This window comes from Dendropsophus ebraccatus, chromosome 7 (genome assembly GCF_027789765.1).
Source record: "Dendropsophus ebraccatus isolate aDenEbr1 chromosome 7, aDenEbr1.pat, whole genome shotgun sequence".
Lineage (NCBI taxonomy): Eukaryota > Metazoa > Chordata > Amphibia > Anura > Hylidae > Dendropsophus > Dendropsophus ebraccatus.
Genome location: NC_091460.1, coordinates 39,871,017 through 39,889,719, shown reverse-complemented (window position 1 = coordinate 39,889,719; position 18,703 = coordinate 39,871,017). Strand labels below are relative to the sequence as shown.

Here is an 18,703-nt window from a genome sequence, read left to right as displayed (position 1 = left end):
CAGACTTAATTTTATTTTAGTTTGTCCCTATTTAAGGTGATTGATAATACTGCCCTGTATTACACTACACCGCAATCCTATTCCAACCTGGTAGAGATATATACGAGTACCAGAACTCCATGCCTTGGCTCATGGCTGCTACATCAACCACTTGGCACCCTATAATTTGATTGACCGGTTGACCGTGGGGCCTCCCCAGTCGCAGCTGGAGTATTCCTTTGTCCAATGGGTGTCAGCTATAACATACAGCCAGCACCCACTGTATATGGAGCAGGCTAAGCACCTGGGCCTGCTCTATACTTCTTGCCTTACATTTGGATGTACATGTACATCAAATATGATAAGGAAGGGGTAAGTAAGTGGAATTCACGCATGGTTTGCCCATGGACAACATAATAGGGTACCTTTACATCTCACAGGGACATCTAAGCCGGCAGTTCATCATTTGGCATGGACATTGCACATATATGCATATACAAAGATGAAAAATGTCTTACAAATGTGGATGATACTGAAAATAATCATTTAAAAAATTGGGATTTGCCAGTGATTCACTTGTGTGTTTCTCAGCACAATCCCTAAGCCTATTATAATAGGTGGGGTATATGGAGAAGACCCAATATGATCCTTTATTGGGAGCCAGAAATCACTGTGCAATACATCATCCACTGTTCTTAGAGGGTAGAGATGGCATCCTTGCATCTAGAATTGGATTTCATCACTGATATACAGCACCCTGGGAGGTCGGCACGTACTGTATGCTGCTCCTTTTCTCCCAGGAATCCCTTTGTAATTTCACATCCTATCAATTTACACATAAGATATTCTACCCAAAGGTGTTGTCCATGACTGGAGCCAAAATGTCTTCGATTATAGCTTAGGAAGGACTACAGCTATTCAAGCCAAGACCAACCAGAGAGTCTGCAAAAGATTTTCCCGCAGATCCTCTGAGCACCATTAGGTGGCGCTGTGCAAAAGAAAACCCACACAAGACCACAATATTTGGTTTTTATTAACATGGAGGTGAATAATCAAGGAAGACGACCGCATTTATCTTTATTTTATCTTACTAAAATAAAATCAGTGGGAGTGGGCACAGTAAAGAAGCCAAATGGCGCTTCTGACCCGGTCGACTGAAGTACAGTTAATTTGACCGGACAGAAAAGGGGCTTTTAGTTATAAACATATCATTTCCAGCGTAATGTGCACGGACATAAGGACTCCTAAATGGATAATTAAGGCTGTACTTGGCAAGGTCCCATAAAACAAAGGCATAAAAGGCTGACTTTAAGCTGTTATATACAGGAGGGCATTTTAGGTGAAAAAAGAGCCAGCAATGAAACGTGATCCGCAGGAATGAGAGACGTAAAACAAAAGGCGTCATCTGCTGTCACCGTTTATGATCTCTGTCAGGAAATGCAAACAGTCCTGTTTATATCAGGAGGCAGAAAGCTTGTATAGATCCTGCTCATACAGTGGACCTTAAAGGGGTTTTCCAGCGCTACATAAACATGGCCACTTTCTTCCAGAGACAGCCCCACTCTTGTCTCCAGTTTGGGTGTAGGTTTTGCAGCTTAGTTCCATCAAAGTGAATGGAGCTTAATTGCAAACCACACCTGACCTGGAGTCGTATTGTCTCTGGAAGAAAGTGGCCATGATTTTTAATGCTAGATAACCCCTTTAAAGGAGTTGTCTATTAGGTACATTTATCACCCATTTGGTAGACTGGAGATAAAATGTTAGGAACACCCCTTTCGAAGGTTTGTAATGCGGCTTTTATTAGCTCCCAGACAGACATTAGATCTACACTGATACTCTATAGCAAACGCCGGTCACTAAGCAGCTTAAAGGGAATTTCGAATAATGAAACCTATTTTGACATAATAAAAGAACATATATTGGTAAATAAAGTTACTTTAATAACTTATTTTATTCTTTTCTTTTGCCAATAATTAGCCCAACTTCCTGTCTGGTGTGATTCCTGTAACAGACTTGCTGTTCCTAGTGTGCGCTCTAGCTGGGGTTTCAGCCAAGTTTACCTCCCTCCGACTACAACTTTTTTTTTTAAAACTTTAAAACCACCTACAACAAAGATAGGAGCCTCCCCCATAGTGGGAGGAATAGAGGCTGAATTCCCAGCTAGAGTTTACAGCACAAACAGGAAATAGTTACAGGATGTACACTAGACTAGTTGGGCAATAGGGTGTCAGCAGTGTTCCAAACAGTTACTGATTTGCTATGCTGTGGATAAATTTAGCCCAGAATATCACTTTAATAAATTTATATTGGATCATTTGAAAATCCCTCTTAATTCTGCAAGCATGTCGGACCATTCTCCTCCTAGGTATTATCATTTATCCTCTTACCAGAAAGACTGCTTGGCTGTCTGGATTACATTGGCCGTAGTGTCCACATCAATGTAGTCATAGTGCAGGGCTCCGGGATCAGTAGAAGAACCTGTTTCCGCCAGTAAGATTCCTATCCACCTGCCCATGTTTTCTGAAGATGAAGCCTTAGAACAGAAATAGCAGTGTCATTGGTATAGAGGTAACGTGCAGCCCACATCAAGGTACCACCCCATTGCTTCTGGCTGCCCCACTGGCATTAATTGATAGAGGCCTCCTTTAACCTAAACAAGGAGAGATCTATAAATAAGGGCTAGTGAGGCATGGGAAGACCCTGATGGCTTGTGATTCAGGTATCAGGTTCCCTTTTGTAAAACATATCCCTGCATTAAAGTATTTCACTAAACTGCTGTTAACAGGAAAGAGTAGAGTAGCAGCTCAGACAAGATGGCCGCTTCCATAATCGTTTACAGAAAATAAAATTGCAAAATTTTAGGAAGAAAATTAAAACTAATTATAAAAAATAATTTGTGTCAGCTCTAATTATTATTATTATTATTATTATTAATAATAATAATAATAATAACAACAATAATAATAATAATAATAATCAAAGTGACGTATTCCCTTTAAGACAAAGCTTACAAAAGATTTATGGAAAAGCAATATCTCATTTAGGTAGCCGTTTTTATGTCTCGTTATGCAGTGTAAAATTTTATTTGCTTTTGCAGCTGCTGTCTGGTACTTGAGTACATCCAAGTCCTTTTGTTGCTGCCATCACCTGTTTTATCCCATGTAATGTACAGTATACTGAGCCAGGGGTGTAGTTAAAGATTCACAGGCCTTGATGCCAAAGCTATGCTTGAGCCCTTCCCCCATCTATGGCCTTACAAATATGCTGTCTTCAATACACACCCATATATATATATATATATATATTTATTTATAAAATCACACCCTTTTGTTCATGGTGAGATAAGCTGCCACAAGAATTGAGGCTCTGGCAGAATCAGCGGGTAACTAAGTGCGGCCCCTGTAGACTTATGTACCTGTGCGGCCCCTGTAGTCTTATGTATCTGTGGGTCCCCTGTAGTCTTATATACCTGTGCGGGCCCTGTAGTCTTATGTACCTTTGCGGGCCCTGTAGTCTTATGTACCTGTGCGGCCCCTGTAGACTTATGTACCTGTGCGGCCCCTGTAGTCTTATGTATCTGTGGGTCCCCTGTAGTCTTATATACCTGTGCGGGCCCTGTAGTCTTATGTACCTTTGCGGGCCCTGTAGTCTTATGTACCTGTGCGGCCCCTGTAGTCTTATGTACCTGTGCGGCCCCTGTAGTCTTATATACCTGTGCGGGCCCTGTAGTCTTATGTACCTTTGCGGGCCCTGTAGTCTTATGTACCTGTGCGGCCCCTGTAGTCTTATAGCTGTGGGTCCCCTGTAGTCTTATGTACCTGTGCGGCCCCTGTAGTCTTATGTACCTGTGCGGCCCCTGTAGTCTTATGTACCTGTGCGGCCCCTGTAGTCCTATGTACCTGTGCGGGCCCTGTAGTCTTATGTACCTGTGTGGCCCCTGTAGTCTTATGTACCTGTGCGGCCCCTGTAGTCATATGTACCTGTGCGGCCCCTGTAGACTTATGTACCTGTGCGGCCCCTGTAGACTTATGTACCTGTGCAGCCCCTGTAGTCTTATGTGCCTGTGTGGCCCCTGTAGACTTATGTACCTGTGCGGGCCCTGTAGTCTTATATACCTGTGCGGCCTCTGTAGACTTATGTACCTGTGCGGCCCCTGTAGTCTTATGTACCTATGTGGCCCCTGTAGTCTTATGTACCTGTGCGGCCCCTGTAGTCTTATAAACCTGTGCGGCCCCTGTAGTCTTATGTACCTGTGCGGCCCCTGTAGTCTTATGTACCTGTGCGGCCCCTGTAGTCTTATAAACCTGTGCGGGCCCTGTAGTCTTATGTACCTGTGCGGGCCCTGTAGTCTTATGTGCCTGTGCGGGCCCTGTAGTCTTATGTACCTGTGCGGCCCCTGTAGTCTTATGTGCCTGTGCGGGCCCTGTAGTCTTATGTACCTGTGCGGCCCCTGTAGTCTTATGTACCTGTGCGGCCCCTGTAGACTTATGTACCTTTGCAGGCCCTGTAGTCTTATGCACCTGTGCGGCCCCTGTAGACTTATGTACCTTTGCAGGCCCTGTAGTCTATGTAGCTTTGCAGGCCCTGTAGTCTATGTACCTGTGCGGGCCCTGTAGTATCTGTGCAGGCCTGGAGCTGTAATGCTAATCTCTCCCTGGCCATAGCTATAATTAGAAAACCAATCTATCTTACAAAGAGTTACAAATTATGTATTTTTAACCCTTGTTGGTGAACAGTATAGACAGACACCAAAATCAGAGAAAGAGGTTAACAAACAGTTCTTATGTCCTCTGTCAGTGCAGTCTCTGGTTTTATGACTTGTCTAACCTGTGTGACACTTCCGCCCCTGTCAGTGCTGCCGCTCAGACCTCTATATACAGCTGAGCATTGGAGCTGAATTTTAGCAGTCAACCTTAGAAATATGTTTTAGTTGTTAATCACCACCTACTTTACCCTGGACACTTTTCTGTGTTTGTAGTTATTCCTATGCAGACATACCTCTAACACGGCCACCTCCTGCCCATTACGGAGAAGACGGAACGTCAGAGGATGCTTGGAGTCCAGGCCAGGGATGACTTCACATCCTCTTAGAGGTATGGAGACTATGTGTGTCTTAAGATCTGTCCTGTCTTTATGAAAGACGAGTTTGTTGTCCTTGACCCGACACCATCGTTCCCTCCATCGGTTGTTGCTAAGGACATTTAGGTAACCTTAGGTATAAGAAAAGTCAAAATAACACAGTTACACCTAACAATATAGTATATATACTCTGGGCTCAAAATGTATTTAAGCAGCTAATATATTATTTTTTTTTTCTACATTTAGGCCATGTTCACATGGCGTAAGACTCCGGCCGTTCTGTGAACTGCAGTCCTGGCCGGATGATCTTTACTTCTGATGAATTGGGATGCGGGTGCATCTGTGTGCGCCCACATCCAAATTTGCCGCTGCACTGATAATTCGCTGTGCACTGACAGGTTCTCTGCGGCAGCTATTCAATTAATGACATGTTAGTTTTTTGCGGCACTGCTAGGGATCCCAGCCGGAGTGTATACTATGTGTATACACTCCGGCTGGGATTCCCTCAGCTGCAGCACACTGTAGGTAAAGTATTAATCACGGCCGTGTTGCAAATCGGCAACAACAGCCGTCATTAATACTTTACTTACGTTGTGTGAACATAGCCCTACTCTGCATTTCTTACCACACGTTGGAACATCTTCTTCTGCTGATGACGTCTGCTCATCTGTGCTTGGCTTCTTCTTCCCAAGGCCAATGATTTTTGTGATTTTCTTCCCTGTGACTTTGGTTACTGTGCCTTTAGGCTCGGCTTTTGTGCCACTTTTCTTTCTCTTCACTATGGAGGTAAAAAAAAGGTGACATAACATATCTGCAGAGTGTACATTCCCACATAAACTCCACTCCTGTTATTCTCCAAGAAGCGGTCTTGACCAAATAACAAACAGCTAAAGGAATGACAGTACCCAGGGGTGAACGGAGGGTGGACTGAGTATTGGGGCATTAGGCCCCACACACCTTAAAATATGCTGCCCAAATCTCCCGATTTCTCCATCTTTTGTGTATTGTGATGGTGGGGGAGAGTAAACTTGAGCATATTGAATTTTAAATGTCTGAAACTTTTGTTCTCATGGAGACTTCTTTCACAGCTGCTTCCTCACCTTGAGTCTAACTGTTTGGCATTTAAATGGCTGAAGTAGTTGGTTAAAGCCCTAGGGAGTCCAGGAAAACATAGACACAGCCATATGCCATATCCATGTTTTCCAGGACTCCCCAAGGCTGCATCCAACTACTTCAGCCACCAGTAATCAAATGCAGAATGATTAAACATGCTCAAGTTGCGGTCATCTGTAATATTTACTAATCCCTAGAGACATGGGTCGTGTTAAAGAAAGTACATTTTAATTGATAATTGAAAGTACAAGACACACTCCACCTCTCCTTCAAGACAAGAAACGTGATAAAATGAGACACCGACATGGCTTCTGGAGACTTTTCCCATACTGATATATTTCGTCTAAAGGGTGGCATGCCAACAGCATGTGCCAATGACCAATTCCAGTAATGTCGCAATAAAAAGGAATGTCTGTGACCGGCTTGTCTTGGCCTCTTACAGAATTGCCATGAAAGCCCAATGTCAGGAGAGCCAAACACTGTCACTTTTATGGTGATTTATAGAGGCCATAAGGGCAACCACAATGATCACAGACGTAATATACTAGTTAAATGTTATGTTTACCTTGGTATGCATTTCTCTCTATATGCCGATGTGTTCTAGAAACAAGTTTTCAGTATTTTGTGCATTTAAATAGCTGTTTAATCTAGGCCTAGGAGTCCAGTGGGTGGTCCTAATTAGTCACTTCCTGCGTGAGCATGAATATGGAGCTGTCGATCACTGATTAGGACTGCCCACTAGACTCTTAAGCATAGAAGAGGTTTAAATGCATAAAATATAAAGTGAATCTTATCCCATAAAACTATATATCAATCGGCTCAGCTCCTCTTCCTCTATAATACACTGCCCACAGACAAGACTGCATGTATAACATGGCAGATTGCCATCCTGCTTACGGGAAAGCTGAAGTACTGTATGAGGTGAATGAAAGTCTGGCATGACTATACTCCACAAGTACCTCTCTGGAGACATGGGCTGGGATAATGGCATCCCTCTACTATGGTAAGTGCAAGCTATTACTTTGACTCCGTAATGCAATAATTATGTAACCGCTCCATAAAGATGACACATTATCCGCCTGTCATTGGTGTGTCCGCTAAGCTGTATCTTTAATTTGTGGCTCCTCCATTAAAGTATCACCACAGTCTGAAACATAAATGAACGCTGCCGCCATCGAGGGTGACTGCTCCAAGCAGCGGCAGGCGGTGCGGATGGGCCTGTACACATTCTCCAGTCTGTTCCCAAGGTCATACGGCTGACAATATATGGCTGTGTGTATGCCGGTCTGACAGCGATGGGATCAGACCACAAAAGTGTCACTGTTGTATTTTATTTTTTGCAGAAATCAATAGTACAGCCGGTTTTAAGAAACTTTGTAATTGGGTTTATTAGGCAAATATGCCATTATCTGCATCCAAAAAGACTTTCCCCATGCCCCCCCCACTCTCTCTCATTCACTGCTCATTATCAGGAAATCTCGACATCAGTCGAGTCCTGTGTAATCTATGAAGAGCGGAGGGGGGAGGAGGGATATTAGTCGCCAGCAGAGAGCAGAGAACAAAGGATTACACAGTGGGAGCTGTGTGAAGGCCGGTATTCAGTGGTCAGAGAGGTCAGTGCTGACCTCAGAGGAGATAGCCCGGTGATGTAGCTGTAAATAAACTCTTTCTTGTCCTGTCTTGGTGCCTTATCTCCCTCAACCCCTTCCCTCTCCATAAGAGAACCATGAAGACAGGGGGGGGGGGGGGGGGGAGAGCTTCAAACTGCTTTTTCATGATAAAAATGCATTTTTCGCTAATAAACCCAATTACAAAGTTTCTTAAAATTGCCTGTACTATTGATTTCTGCAAAAAAAAAAAAAAAAAATTAAACAACAGTGACACTTTAAACTACTACTAATAATAATATACAATGGGGAACTGCTATGGGCAACAAAGACAGTTTTCCTGTTCTACAGATTTCATTAGAGAGGATCCAACCTCAAGTAAGCCCGAGTCTGTCCAAGCCTTGGCATGCAGCATGTGAATACCGGTGGCTGCAGAAGTTGCAACCCCAAGCCTGCCTCGAAAACATGGACACAGCTAGAGGCTATAGGCTGCATCCATGTTTTCCAGGACTCCTTATGGCTGCATCCAGACTCTTTAGCCACCGCACACTTAGATTTGGATGGATCCAAGCATACTCGAGTTGCAGTCATCTTTATTTTCCACTCCTTCAAGGTCCTAATTGACAGATCTCTCTCCAAAACCAAATTGGTAGAAATCTAGGCTGGTGGGGTGGGTAGAATCAACCGGTAATCAATGTGATGGCTTGTGGTTATTACAGTGATGCCAGGTTCCCTCTAAACCAAGTAATAGTCACTCAAAACTAGACAGCCTAAGGCTCGTCTTACACGGCACAATTCTAGGCCACATATGGTCGCTTGCAGTGGCATTAGAAGGCATAATCAATGATTTTTACAGCCGCACAAAAGATCCAATGAACCAATGAGAGGGTCTGCGGCTGATCTTTGTCACTTTAACATAGGCAAATTTTTGGCTGAATGAGGGTTTCTAGGAACTATCGTTGCTGATAATTCAGCCCGTGCAAAAGAGAGTTAAAAGAGAAGTCCAGCGAAAATTTTTATTAAAGTATTGTATTGCCTCTGAAAAGTTTATACAAATCACCAATATACACTTATTACGGGAAATGCTTATAAAGTGCTTTTTATCCTGCACTTACTACTGCATCAAGGCTTCACTTCCTGGATAACATGGTGATGTCACTTCCTGGATAAAATGGTGATGTCACTTCCTGGATAACATGGTGATGTCACACCCCGACTCCCAGAGCTGTGCGGGCTGTGGCTGCTGTAGAGGATGATGGCAGAGGGATGCTCAGTGTCCCTCCAGTGCCCTGTGTCCCTCAGTGTCCCCCTGCCATCATCCTCTCCAGCAGTCACAGCCCGCACAGCTCTGGGAGTCGGGGCATGATCATGTTATCCAGGAAGTGACATCACCATGTTATCCAGGAAGTGACATCACCATGTTATCCAGGAAGTGACATCACCATGTTATCCAGGAAGTGACACCACCATGTTATCCAGGAAGTGAAGCCTTGATGCAGTAGTAAGTGCAGGGAAAAAAGTACTTAATAAGCATTTCCCGTAATAAGTGTATATTGGTAATTTGTATAACTTTTAGGGGGCAATACAATACTTTAATAAAAAAATTTGCCGGACTTCTCCTTTAAGAGCGCACACACTGATCCACTGTGATAAATCTGGCATATTTGTGTATACCGCACATCCGAGCTGGTGTAAATAACATATGGACACTGCTTCTTAAGCTTGCTGTTGGACCCCAATCATGTTGAAACAAAAGACAAATATATTCACAGAATATCTATCTCTGAACAGGGAAAATGACATATACATGATATAAAGAAGGCCGGCGGTGTCAGACTAGTAAGATGGTGGCATCATGAAACTGTAGCTCCAGGACGGGCGGAGGGGCAGAGGGCAGACATACAGGAACTACAAGGTTATACATGAGCTACTGTGAGGAAGTCAATACTCCATAAAGAATAACACTAGAACAATGCATACAGCTGTAAGATGCCGGGTGGTCTAACCAGAGGAGATACGAGGAAGTTATTCAATCTTACAGCTGCAGACAGTAAAGGAAACCGTCCCGTCACTCACTATAATGTACAATCTTTTAGGGTGGCTGCAATGAGGGAAGCGTCTGATATACTGAACAGAAGAATTACTACATGCTTCCAAGTCTTAGTATACATAACATGAACCCCCTTCAACGTTTCAGCTCCATAGTTTCTGAAGTGGTTACATCTGGTCCTGCAGATCAGTCCCATTACACTTGTGAGTTACATTACAAAACGTAACCATAAAATATATGACGTTCTATCTGGTAGGCAATGAAGGGGATGGAACACAGTGGTGGGGGTGTCACCTATTGGTTACTGATGGCCTCGTCTAAGGATAAAGGATAAAAATGATTTCGCTTTTCAGGCAATCCCCTAATAATTACACACTTACAGATGAGGGCACACGCACAGACTAGCTTGGCTCACATCATTTGCCTATTGCACTTAGAGAAGCCAGTGCCCAGAGGATTACGCAGAAATTTGAGTGGAAGAACGAAATGCATTTAGGATGCTCCCTTGTGACTTACTGTCAGCTGGAACCGGTCCAGAACCGCAACTTGTTGGCCCCAAATGTGTGCAAAGCCAGATTACACTGAAACAGATTATGGGGTGAACAAAATAAGTACATACCGGGCTCCTTGCCATTAACCATTGCTGTGCCGTTCTCTGCATTACATTCTCCATCTGAGCTCGGCCTCTCTGATGATTTCTGATCAAAATAAAAAAAGAGGACAATGCATATAAAACAGAGTTCCAATCTCCTGCCTAGACACAGAATATACTCCTGTTAGCCAGCAGGTGTCACTAGAGAGAACATGGGTGCTTACTGTATCCTGAGTTATAGTTTTCTACATGACTACTGTTATGGAAAAAAAAAAAACTGGATGGATCTATGTCCCATGACTAGCCATACATTTGCTATTTGTTTGTTTTTTTGAGCATTTAGATTTGAGAGCTACAACTTTTTTTTTTTTTTTTTTTGCTTAATTTTTTTTTTCTGTGATACATATATATTTAGTTTATATATATTGTTGTATTATTAAGATATCAAGGAAAATAAAAAAAACAACAAAAAAACAACCGTGCTGCTATGTTTTCATTAATCGATAAACGCGTGGTTTGGGCAGGTTTTTTTTTGTTTGTTTTTTTGTTTTTATTTATTTTTTGTATTTTATTGTCAGGATATTTATTTTTGTTGTTATTGCGCACATTGTGCTCCCCCCAGTAAGGTCATACATCCTTCTGATTATACCTTTTCTAATTCCGACTTTGGCACAGGAGAACTTGAAGAGTGTCCGTCTGAATCCACAGCCCCACCAAAACTACTACATACTTCTTTAATCACCTGCAACAAAGGGGAAGAAAGGAATCATTACATGACGTGATATTCCAAGCTGTTACAACATACAAACACCTATAATTTATTCCCTACAGCTGAATGCTGGTCTTATACTGACCATGGTCCTACGTCAGGGATGGGGAAACTTCGGCCCCCAGCTATTGTAAAACTACAATTCCCATCATGCCTGGACAGCTGGAGGGTCAAAGGTTCCTCATCCATGCCCCATCCAGAGGACATCTGTACTAAACTTCCCATTTCATTTCCATTATAGCCCAGTCTGCAGGTGAGACCTACACATAATTTTCACAGATTATTCCAAGCAATTGAACCAACATAAAAAGCCATTACATGGCTGTGGCCGAAAATAAACTGCATGTTCCCCAGATATTTCCGGAGGTGTCAGTAATATAGAAAATGATTTAGCTTTACTAGATAAGTGGTTCAAACATTGGAAACTGTTGTTCAATGTTTCCAAATGGAAAATAGTGCACTTGGGGAGGAGAAATCCTCTATCCGAGTATCATATCGGCAGTACTGTGTTTGCAAAGCATTCAGAAGAGAAGGATTTAGGGGTAGTGATTTCTGACAGCCTTAAAATGAGTCACCAGTGCAACCAGGCGGTAGGGAAAGCTAATCTCTAGCTCTAGTAAGACCACATCAGGAACACTGTCCAGTGTTTTTGATAAAAAACTGAACAAAAAAACAAGGGGACACAATCTAATATCAGCTGGGAGAAAGATCAGAAGAAAATATTTACTGAAAGAGTAGTAGATACTTGGAACAAACTTCCAGCAGATGTGGTTGGTAAATCTACAATAACTGAATGTAAACCTGCCTGGGATAAACATATATCTATCCTGAGATAATAATAAATAAAATACTGAAAGGGCAAACTAGACGGACCAAGTGGTCTCCTATCTTATGTTTCTAACAAGAAAATGTTAAGCTAGACAACCCCTGTCAACATTTCCTCCAGACTCCAAATCTATATTTTGTTCCATATGACTACAGACTGCGTAGGTCTTGTAGATCCACAATATAAAGAATCCCGACCTATTTAAACCAAGTACAAGACAAACTCTTCCCTCACACAAAGGAATCCAATTACTCAGCATCCTGGAACTTTATTTTTACCTCTTGTTTGACATTTGAACTCATTGTGGACTTTTTTTGGCTCCCGGCTTTGATTAAGTTATTTTGGCAAGCGCTTTGTGTAATGCAAGCTGCAGACAAAACACTGGGAAGCGCTTTGGCAAGTGCACAAAGTAGCGTTCAAGAATTCATGCTCTCCATCAAGTCGTCCCCCCTGTCACACCTCATGCACATATAGGTGTGGACTCATTTTAAACACATGTTTATGTTAAAGTCGATATCTGGCGAAAAACTGCTGCGTTCACCACATTCTGTCCTGACCGGTTATACGTGAAGTCTCAGCAGGAAAAGACTCATGTTAAAAGGCTTTTGTCTGATTTAATTGGTCCTGTACTCCTACCCATGGAAAGGATGCTGGCCAAAGGCTACTGCTCCGTACAGCATGTAAACCATTGGAATGAACTGCATCTATCTTAAAAAGAGCATTTGTCCCTTAGACTGGGTTCAATCCACTTTTTTCTATGAAAAAACATGCGCATTTGTGTGTATCCGTTTTTTCTATTGACTTCCATAATAATAATAAAAAAACTGATTAGCTTATGTGGTCGACCACCAATTTGTGTGTGCTAAAAAAAAAACCAGATGCGTTTTGATCCACAAAAGTATCTGTCACGGATTGCCAAATCTCAGTATGAACCCAGCCTAACATAAATAATACTTTATATGAACACAGTATGCAGTAAGCTGCTTACTATATGCAGGGTAATAAGAGCTCTATATCACATGCAAAAAAACAAGCAAAAACACTTAAAAATACTTAATTGGGTAAATCTCATAAGCAATAAGTAATACAACACCTATGAGAGAGAGAGAGAGAAGGGGCCTATTACACAAAGCGATTATCGTCCGTTTTAGGCCGATATTCGTGACGTGTAGTAGAAGACAAGACATGCACAACGTCAGTTCATCGTTTTCCTTCAACATATTAAGGCTATGTTCACACTGCGTATGAATCCGTCCGTAGATCATACGCCGCTGTACATGTGCGGCTGAAACTCCGGGCGTGGGAAAAATAGACATGCGGCCGGATGCGTACGGACCGCGAACATACGCCCGTAGTACAGTTATGCTTCCCTAGCTTGTTTCGAAGCGATCTGAGGCAGGTCATTTACTTGGAAATCTTCGCCCAGCCCCGTAAACCACACAGAACCTTTTGGATCGAAAAATCAAGTTTAATTTGGCTGAAATAAGTACTCCGTACGGGACCGCATGGAAATCCACGGCCGTGAGTTTCTACATTTCCGTCCTCAAACAATGGTCTTGTTCATTTTTCACGGCGCCGTATACGATCCAGCCGTAAGCTCATACGTAGTGTGCATTGTGCGGGTGTATATCGTATACTTTCAAGCGAATGCATCAACCTCAAAACTACGTGCGTATATTCGCGGTTCGCACTACGGATGGATTCATACGCAGTGTGAACATAGCATAAAAGAGCAACGATGCAGATAGCAACAATCTGCTGCTGTCACTCTGGGTAACAGGAGCGGCACCAGCAGACCGCCGCTCTCTCCTATGGGCTCCCAGGGAGACCCCCGCATCTCCCTCCGCCCTGCACTTACCAGTTCACTGTCGGCACATGTAATAGCACCGGCAGCGGGCAGGGTACGAGTAGCAAGCGAGCCCTGACCTGACAGGTCGACGCTCGCTTAGGGCCGTATTACACGGGACGATTATCGTTCAAAAAATCGTTAGATCGTTCGGATTTAAACGATAATCGTTTCGTGTAATAGCAGACAACGATTAAAAGACCAACGAGAAATCGTTGGTCGTTTGAAAGATTTTGGACCTATTTTTACCGTTTGATCGTTCGGTGTAATAAGAAGTAATAGCTGAAACGTACGCAATAGCGACGACAAATTGTGCACAAGAACGATCATAAGTAACGATCATCGTTCCGTGTAATTAGGCGAACGTTTTCGGGTCGTTTGAGATGGTGTAATAATACCCTTACTCCCTCTCATCGTCCCGTGTAATAGAGTCTGAAGAGAGAGAGACACACACAAAGATACACACTGAGTAAGAGAACCCCTCGAGAACCCCCAATAGCTCATGATTTCAGGATATCCCATACAGGATCCCTAAACCATGGACTATAATTCTATCACCTGTGAAATAGATCCTGTGAAAAAATCTTTGAAACACGACCTGTTGGGTGAACTGGAGCAGTGAACTACTGATAAATATTAATGGTCTCACTATTTGTATTGAGCTGGGACGCAGCTGACACTTGTGTAATCCTTATAGTTACTCCCCTGAAACAGTGAGTATAGCACCTGGTCCCCTCAAATGTCTATAAAGTATGGACAGTCTTTTTCTACCACTGTCCATGCTATTTATATAGATGGAGAAGTTCATACATGTTATGACAGGAATTTTCCTCCTTACCCAGTGAGATATATACATGTACGTCTTCGTAATCTTTAGGACATACAGTATAAAAATTTTGCCTGAGAACTCAGACGAGATGTTTCATCGCGGGTCGTGACCCTTCCCTCGGTCACAGCGCCTCATTCTGATTAATAATTATTGTGTTTGTTTCTTGAGGCTTTGTATGACAGGGATTGTAGCGGAGGATTTCCTTATGAGAAGCCCTCAGGCCATTAATGTGGTTTTGCTGTCTAGACAAACGTTTACCTCAGATGTGGCCTTTACTTTGTTATTTAATATAGGTTCTTATACGACCCTGAGCTTCAGTGCACATCGCGCCTCAGCACTTTAACGTATACACCAAAACGTATCTATAAGATTTCATTCACCCAAAGAATGTCCTTTTGGTCTCCACAGGGCGATATGCATTGACAAACCTGTGCTTTAACAGAGTGCACTTTCCTATATAGGGGGCCACCACAGAAAAAGTATGGTGGTCAATGGATGACGTATGCCTCACCATGCCTATAGAGTAGCATCATAAAGTAATAGCATAAACAAGTGATATGCCATCACTTTATACTAAACTGTTTCACTACTTTTCTTATACACCTACTGTATGTTGTGCCATTCATTTGGTATACTGCCTAGAAATTTATGAATTAATTGACAAATGGGCGTTACCTTTCCCTCTTGTCAAAGGGGTGTGTTCCTCCACAGTCTAACACTGTGAGCACTAACTTGACAATGTCAGAGTGTGCAACGACACGCCCTCAAGTGGTTATACCCAGTTGTCAATTTATTCATGCATTTTTAATAAAGTACCTACCGGAAATGTAAATGTCAAATCTAACTTCTAATTTTGTCGTTTTAAAGAAACAGATAATCTTACATACAAAAGAGGATGGCTTAAAGACCAATAGATACTGATGGCTCTCATATTCAGAGACAACACCCTTTAGAGGGAATCTGTCACTAGGTTTATGCTGTCTTAAATGAGGGTGACAGAAATGCTGAACAGATTGGTGTATTACTTACATCTCCTTCTCCTAATATGCAGGAGAATAGGATTCTTGCCACACCCCTCCCCCCACCCTCCAGCTGCTGAATGACAGGTGATAGCCTATACACAGCATGGATAGATAGCTGCCAATCAGCAGCTGGTGGGTGGAGTTTTCTGCTTCTCATGAATATCCAGGACTACTGGGCTCATGCACATAATGGAGAGGACAACTTATTGTCCATGTTATTCGGGAGGATATCTCTGGATCAGCTGCACAGAACAATGTAAGTGATACATCATTCTGTTCAGCTTCTCTATCACTAGTTTATACTACTCCTAGATAGGACAGCCTAAATCCACTGACAGGGCCTCTTTAAGGTATTAGAGGTTACAAGAGGGTACATTGTGTCCCTGTAGTGAAGCCTCTCTCTCATTCACAATACTATCTGCTCCTATAAATACCCTGAGGAAGCAAAATGCCTCATGTGTCTCTTATTTATAAGGAATGTGAAGAAGCTCCTCATGTTCTCAGGCATCAAACAAGAGAAACAGCACAGTAGAAAGTAATAATCGAGATGTACAGTGACTGCCATAAAGGAGTAAATGATTAAAATGTGACAGCATTATGGGAATAATAACAAAAAGCAAATAATTATAATATCAATATCAAAAAGCAATGCGTCATTCCTAAAATGATAAGTAATATGCTGAGAAGGCCGAGCATCCAGTCAGCATCAGTAATGACGTTACATGGTGCCAGCGCCTGAGGGCCAATGAGATTGGCTAAGGAAGTCCTAGCCAAAACTAGTCCTAGCCAATCTCATTGCCTGTGTGCAACGTTGTTAGCATTTCTGGAAAAATCGTGTCACCATTGGCCACTGCATGGTTTCCCTCTTTGTACATACTCTTACACTTGCTGGGCCGTTTGGAGCACAGGTGGCAGTAGCGTACATCCTGCACTTATTGTATATAGATCTGTGATGATTCACAAGGTTGGCTTATTGTTATTATGCAATAGGATTCCCACACAGTGAAAAACTCTATTGGCACAGTAGACATCCTGCTTGTAATAGTGGCAGAATGATTTGACATAAGGAGAAGGTAGAACCAAGTAAACCTCTATTCTATTCTTCCAAACATTCATGTGTACTCTATGTGTATGGAGAGAGAAAGCTCTGGTGCCGACTTATTTCTCTGAGAACAAAAGGGTCAGGCAGTGAAAATCCATCAGGTCTGAACCTTTTGAAAATCCATCACATCTGAACCTTAATGGGAAAGCCCCCATACACCTTATACTGTCAGCCAAATCCATGCGCCAGTGGTTAGTTTAGCCTATTTAGTATAAAGTGTATGGGCACCTGTATTGCCCACTGTCTGACCCTGTCTAAAGATAAATGGGGAGCAGGGGCGTAACTAGCACTGTAGCAGCCATAACGGCTGCTATGGGGCCCACTGCATCAGGGGGCCCAGTGACCCACTCCTGCAACACACTGGGCCCCCTTGAGACAGTGGGGCAGGCGGTATTCCGAGTGAAGTGCCCGGCGCGGGTTCCACTCTGAATTTATAAATTCGCAAAAACAAGCAAATGTCAAGATTTTATATAAAAAGAAAAAGTATATTACAGAGGGTTTTTACATGTCTGATAAGCCTATGGTAGCAGTTATTGACATTACATCATAGAGAATACAGATAGTCACAATGTACAATGTATCAAAGATGGCTACAAAAAGTTAAACTTGGTGGTGGGAGAAGTTGCTACAGTTTTCGAAGTTGAAGACTTTTCATAAAAAGTACAGCGTCTTCCAAATGGAGCTCAGATGGAGATTTCATGCATGAAAGTGCTGGAAACGTTACTTGAAAATATTACATGAAACAGATCTGGAGCGCCAAATGGAGAAAATAGTCAGATGTTACTTGAGCATTTCACAAAACATATGAAAAGGGTAAAAGTGGAATTCTAGCTAAAGCGGTGATGGGCTAATGTAATCTTTCTAGACACATTAGGACAACTGGAACTCGGCGACAGCTGTAGAGCTGCTATCTCCATCATCATCAAAGGCTTATGGGGTGTACTCAGATTCCCTGCATTCCCTGGAAAAACTACAAAGGCAAACACTAAGCAGAGGTGTGAGGAAATCATGGCGGCTGCTATGGAGCCCATGAAATGAGTGGGGGGCTAATCAGGTTACCCATTTTTCTCCTTCTTAAGACCCTATCCCACAGAAAGATTATCGGCCATGTTTGGCCGATATCAGCCGTTACGGCTGATAATCGTCCCGTGGATTATAAGGCAACGATCATCACTCATGTTGGCTGATCGTTGCGGCGCTTGTCTTTCAAACATGTTGAAAGACAAACGACTCATACAGAAATGATCTGCTGCCTTCGCGCTGCGGAACAGGAGCGGCGGCAGCAGACAGCTGCTGTATGCTATGGGCTGCCCGGATGATCTAGCGATCACCTGGGCAGCCCCCCCCCCTGCACCTCCCCCCCTCCGCTCCAACCCCCCCAGACCCCCCCCCGTAGTCACCGTCTCACCGCCGCCACGCGGAATAGCAGCGGCAGCGAGCGGGGAACGAGGAGCAAACGAGCGATCCAGATAGCTCCTGGTGCTGTCCATTTAAAAAAAAAAAAAGATCCAAAAGAGCTGTGTCAATAAGGCGGGGTCTAGATAATCTGTGCCCAAGGCCTGCAGCGCCTCTTTCTTCTTATTAGCCACATCCCTGGGCCAGGCAGGGTGGCAGAAAGAAAGATGCTCTAGGCCCGCCTCGCTGACGCTGCTCCTCTGGATTAAAAGATTGTTTTTATGAAATGGACGGCACCAGGAACATGGAATGACTGTAGCGGCAATGTAATGGTACCAGCCGTTTGGGGGCCTAGAAACGGCACCAATCTTGTCAGTAGGTCATATCTGGTATTGCAGGGCACATTTTTCCTCTAATAACCTACTACCAGCCACCGACCACTGATTAGTGATGCAAGAAAAAAATGAGTCACAATGGGATCCGTCCAGTTCTGC

General features: G+C 43.1%; 1 protein-coding gene across 3 annotated transcripts in view; it reads right to left on the bottom strand.

Moving 5' to 3' along the window:
- Nucleotides 1-18,703, bottom strand: part of AFAP1 (actin filament associated protein 1) — a 91,881-nt gene that overhangs the window by 12,214 nt on the left and 60,964 nt on the right. For all 3 annotated transcript variants that reach the window (XM_069976403.1, XM_069976404.1, XM_069976405.1), the window contains exons 7-11: nucleotides 11,070-11,162; nucleotides 10,448-10,526; nucleotides 5,684-5,836; nucleotides 4,978-5,189; nucleotides 2,367-2,512 (exon numbers count right to left, since the gene is read on the bottom strand). In XM_069976403.1, the coding sequence (XP_069832504.1) occupies nucleotides 2,367-2,512; nucleotides 4,978-5,189; nucleotides 5,684-5,836; nucleotides 10,448-10,526; nucleotides 11,070-11,162 (683 nt within the window). The remainder of the gene's footprint in view (nucleotides 1-2,366; nucleotides 2,513-4,977; nucleotides 5,190-5,683; nucleotides 5,837-10,447; nucleotides 10,527-11,069; nucleotides 11,163-18,703) is intronic.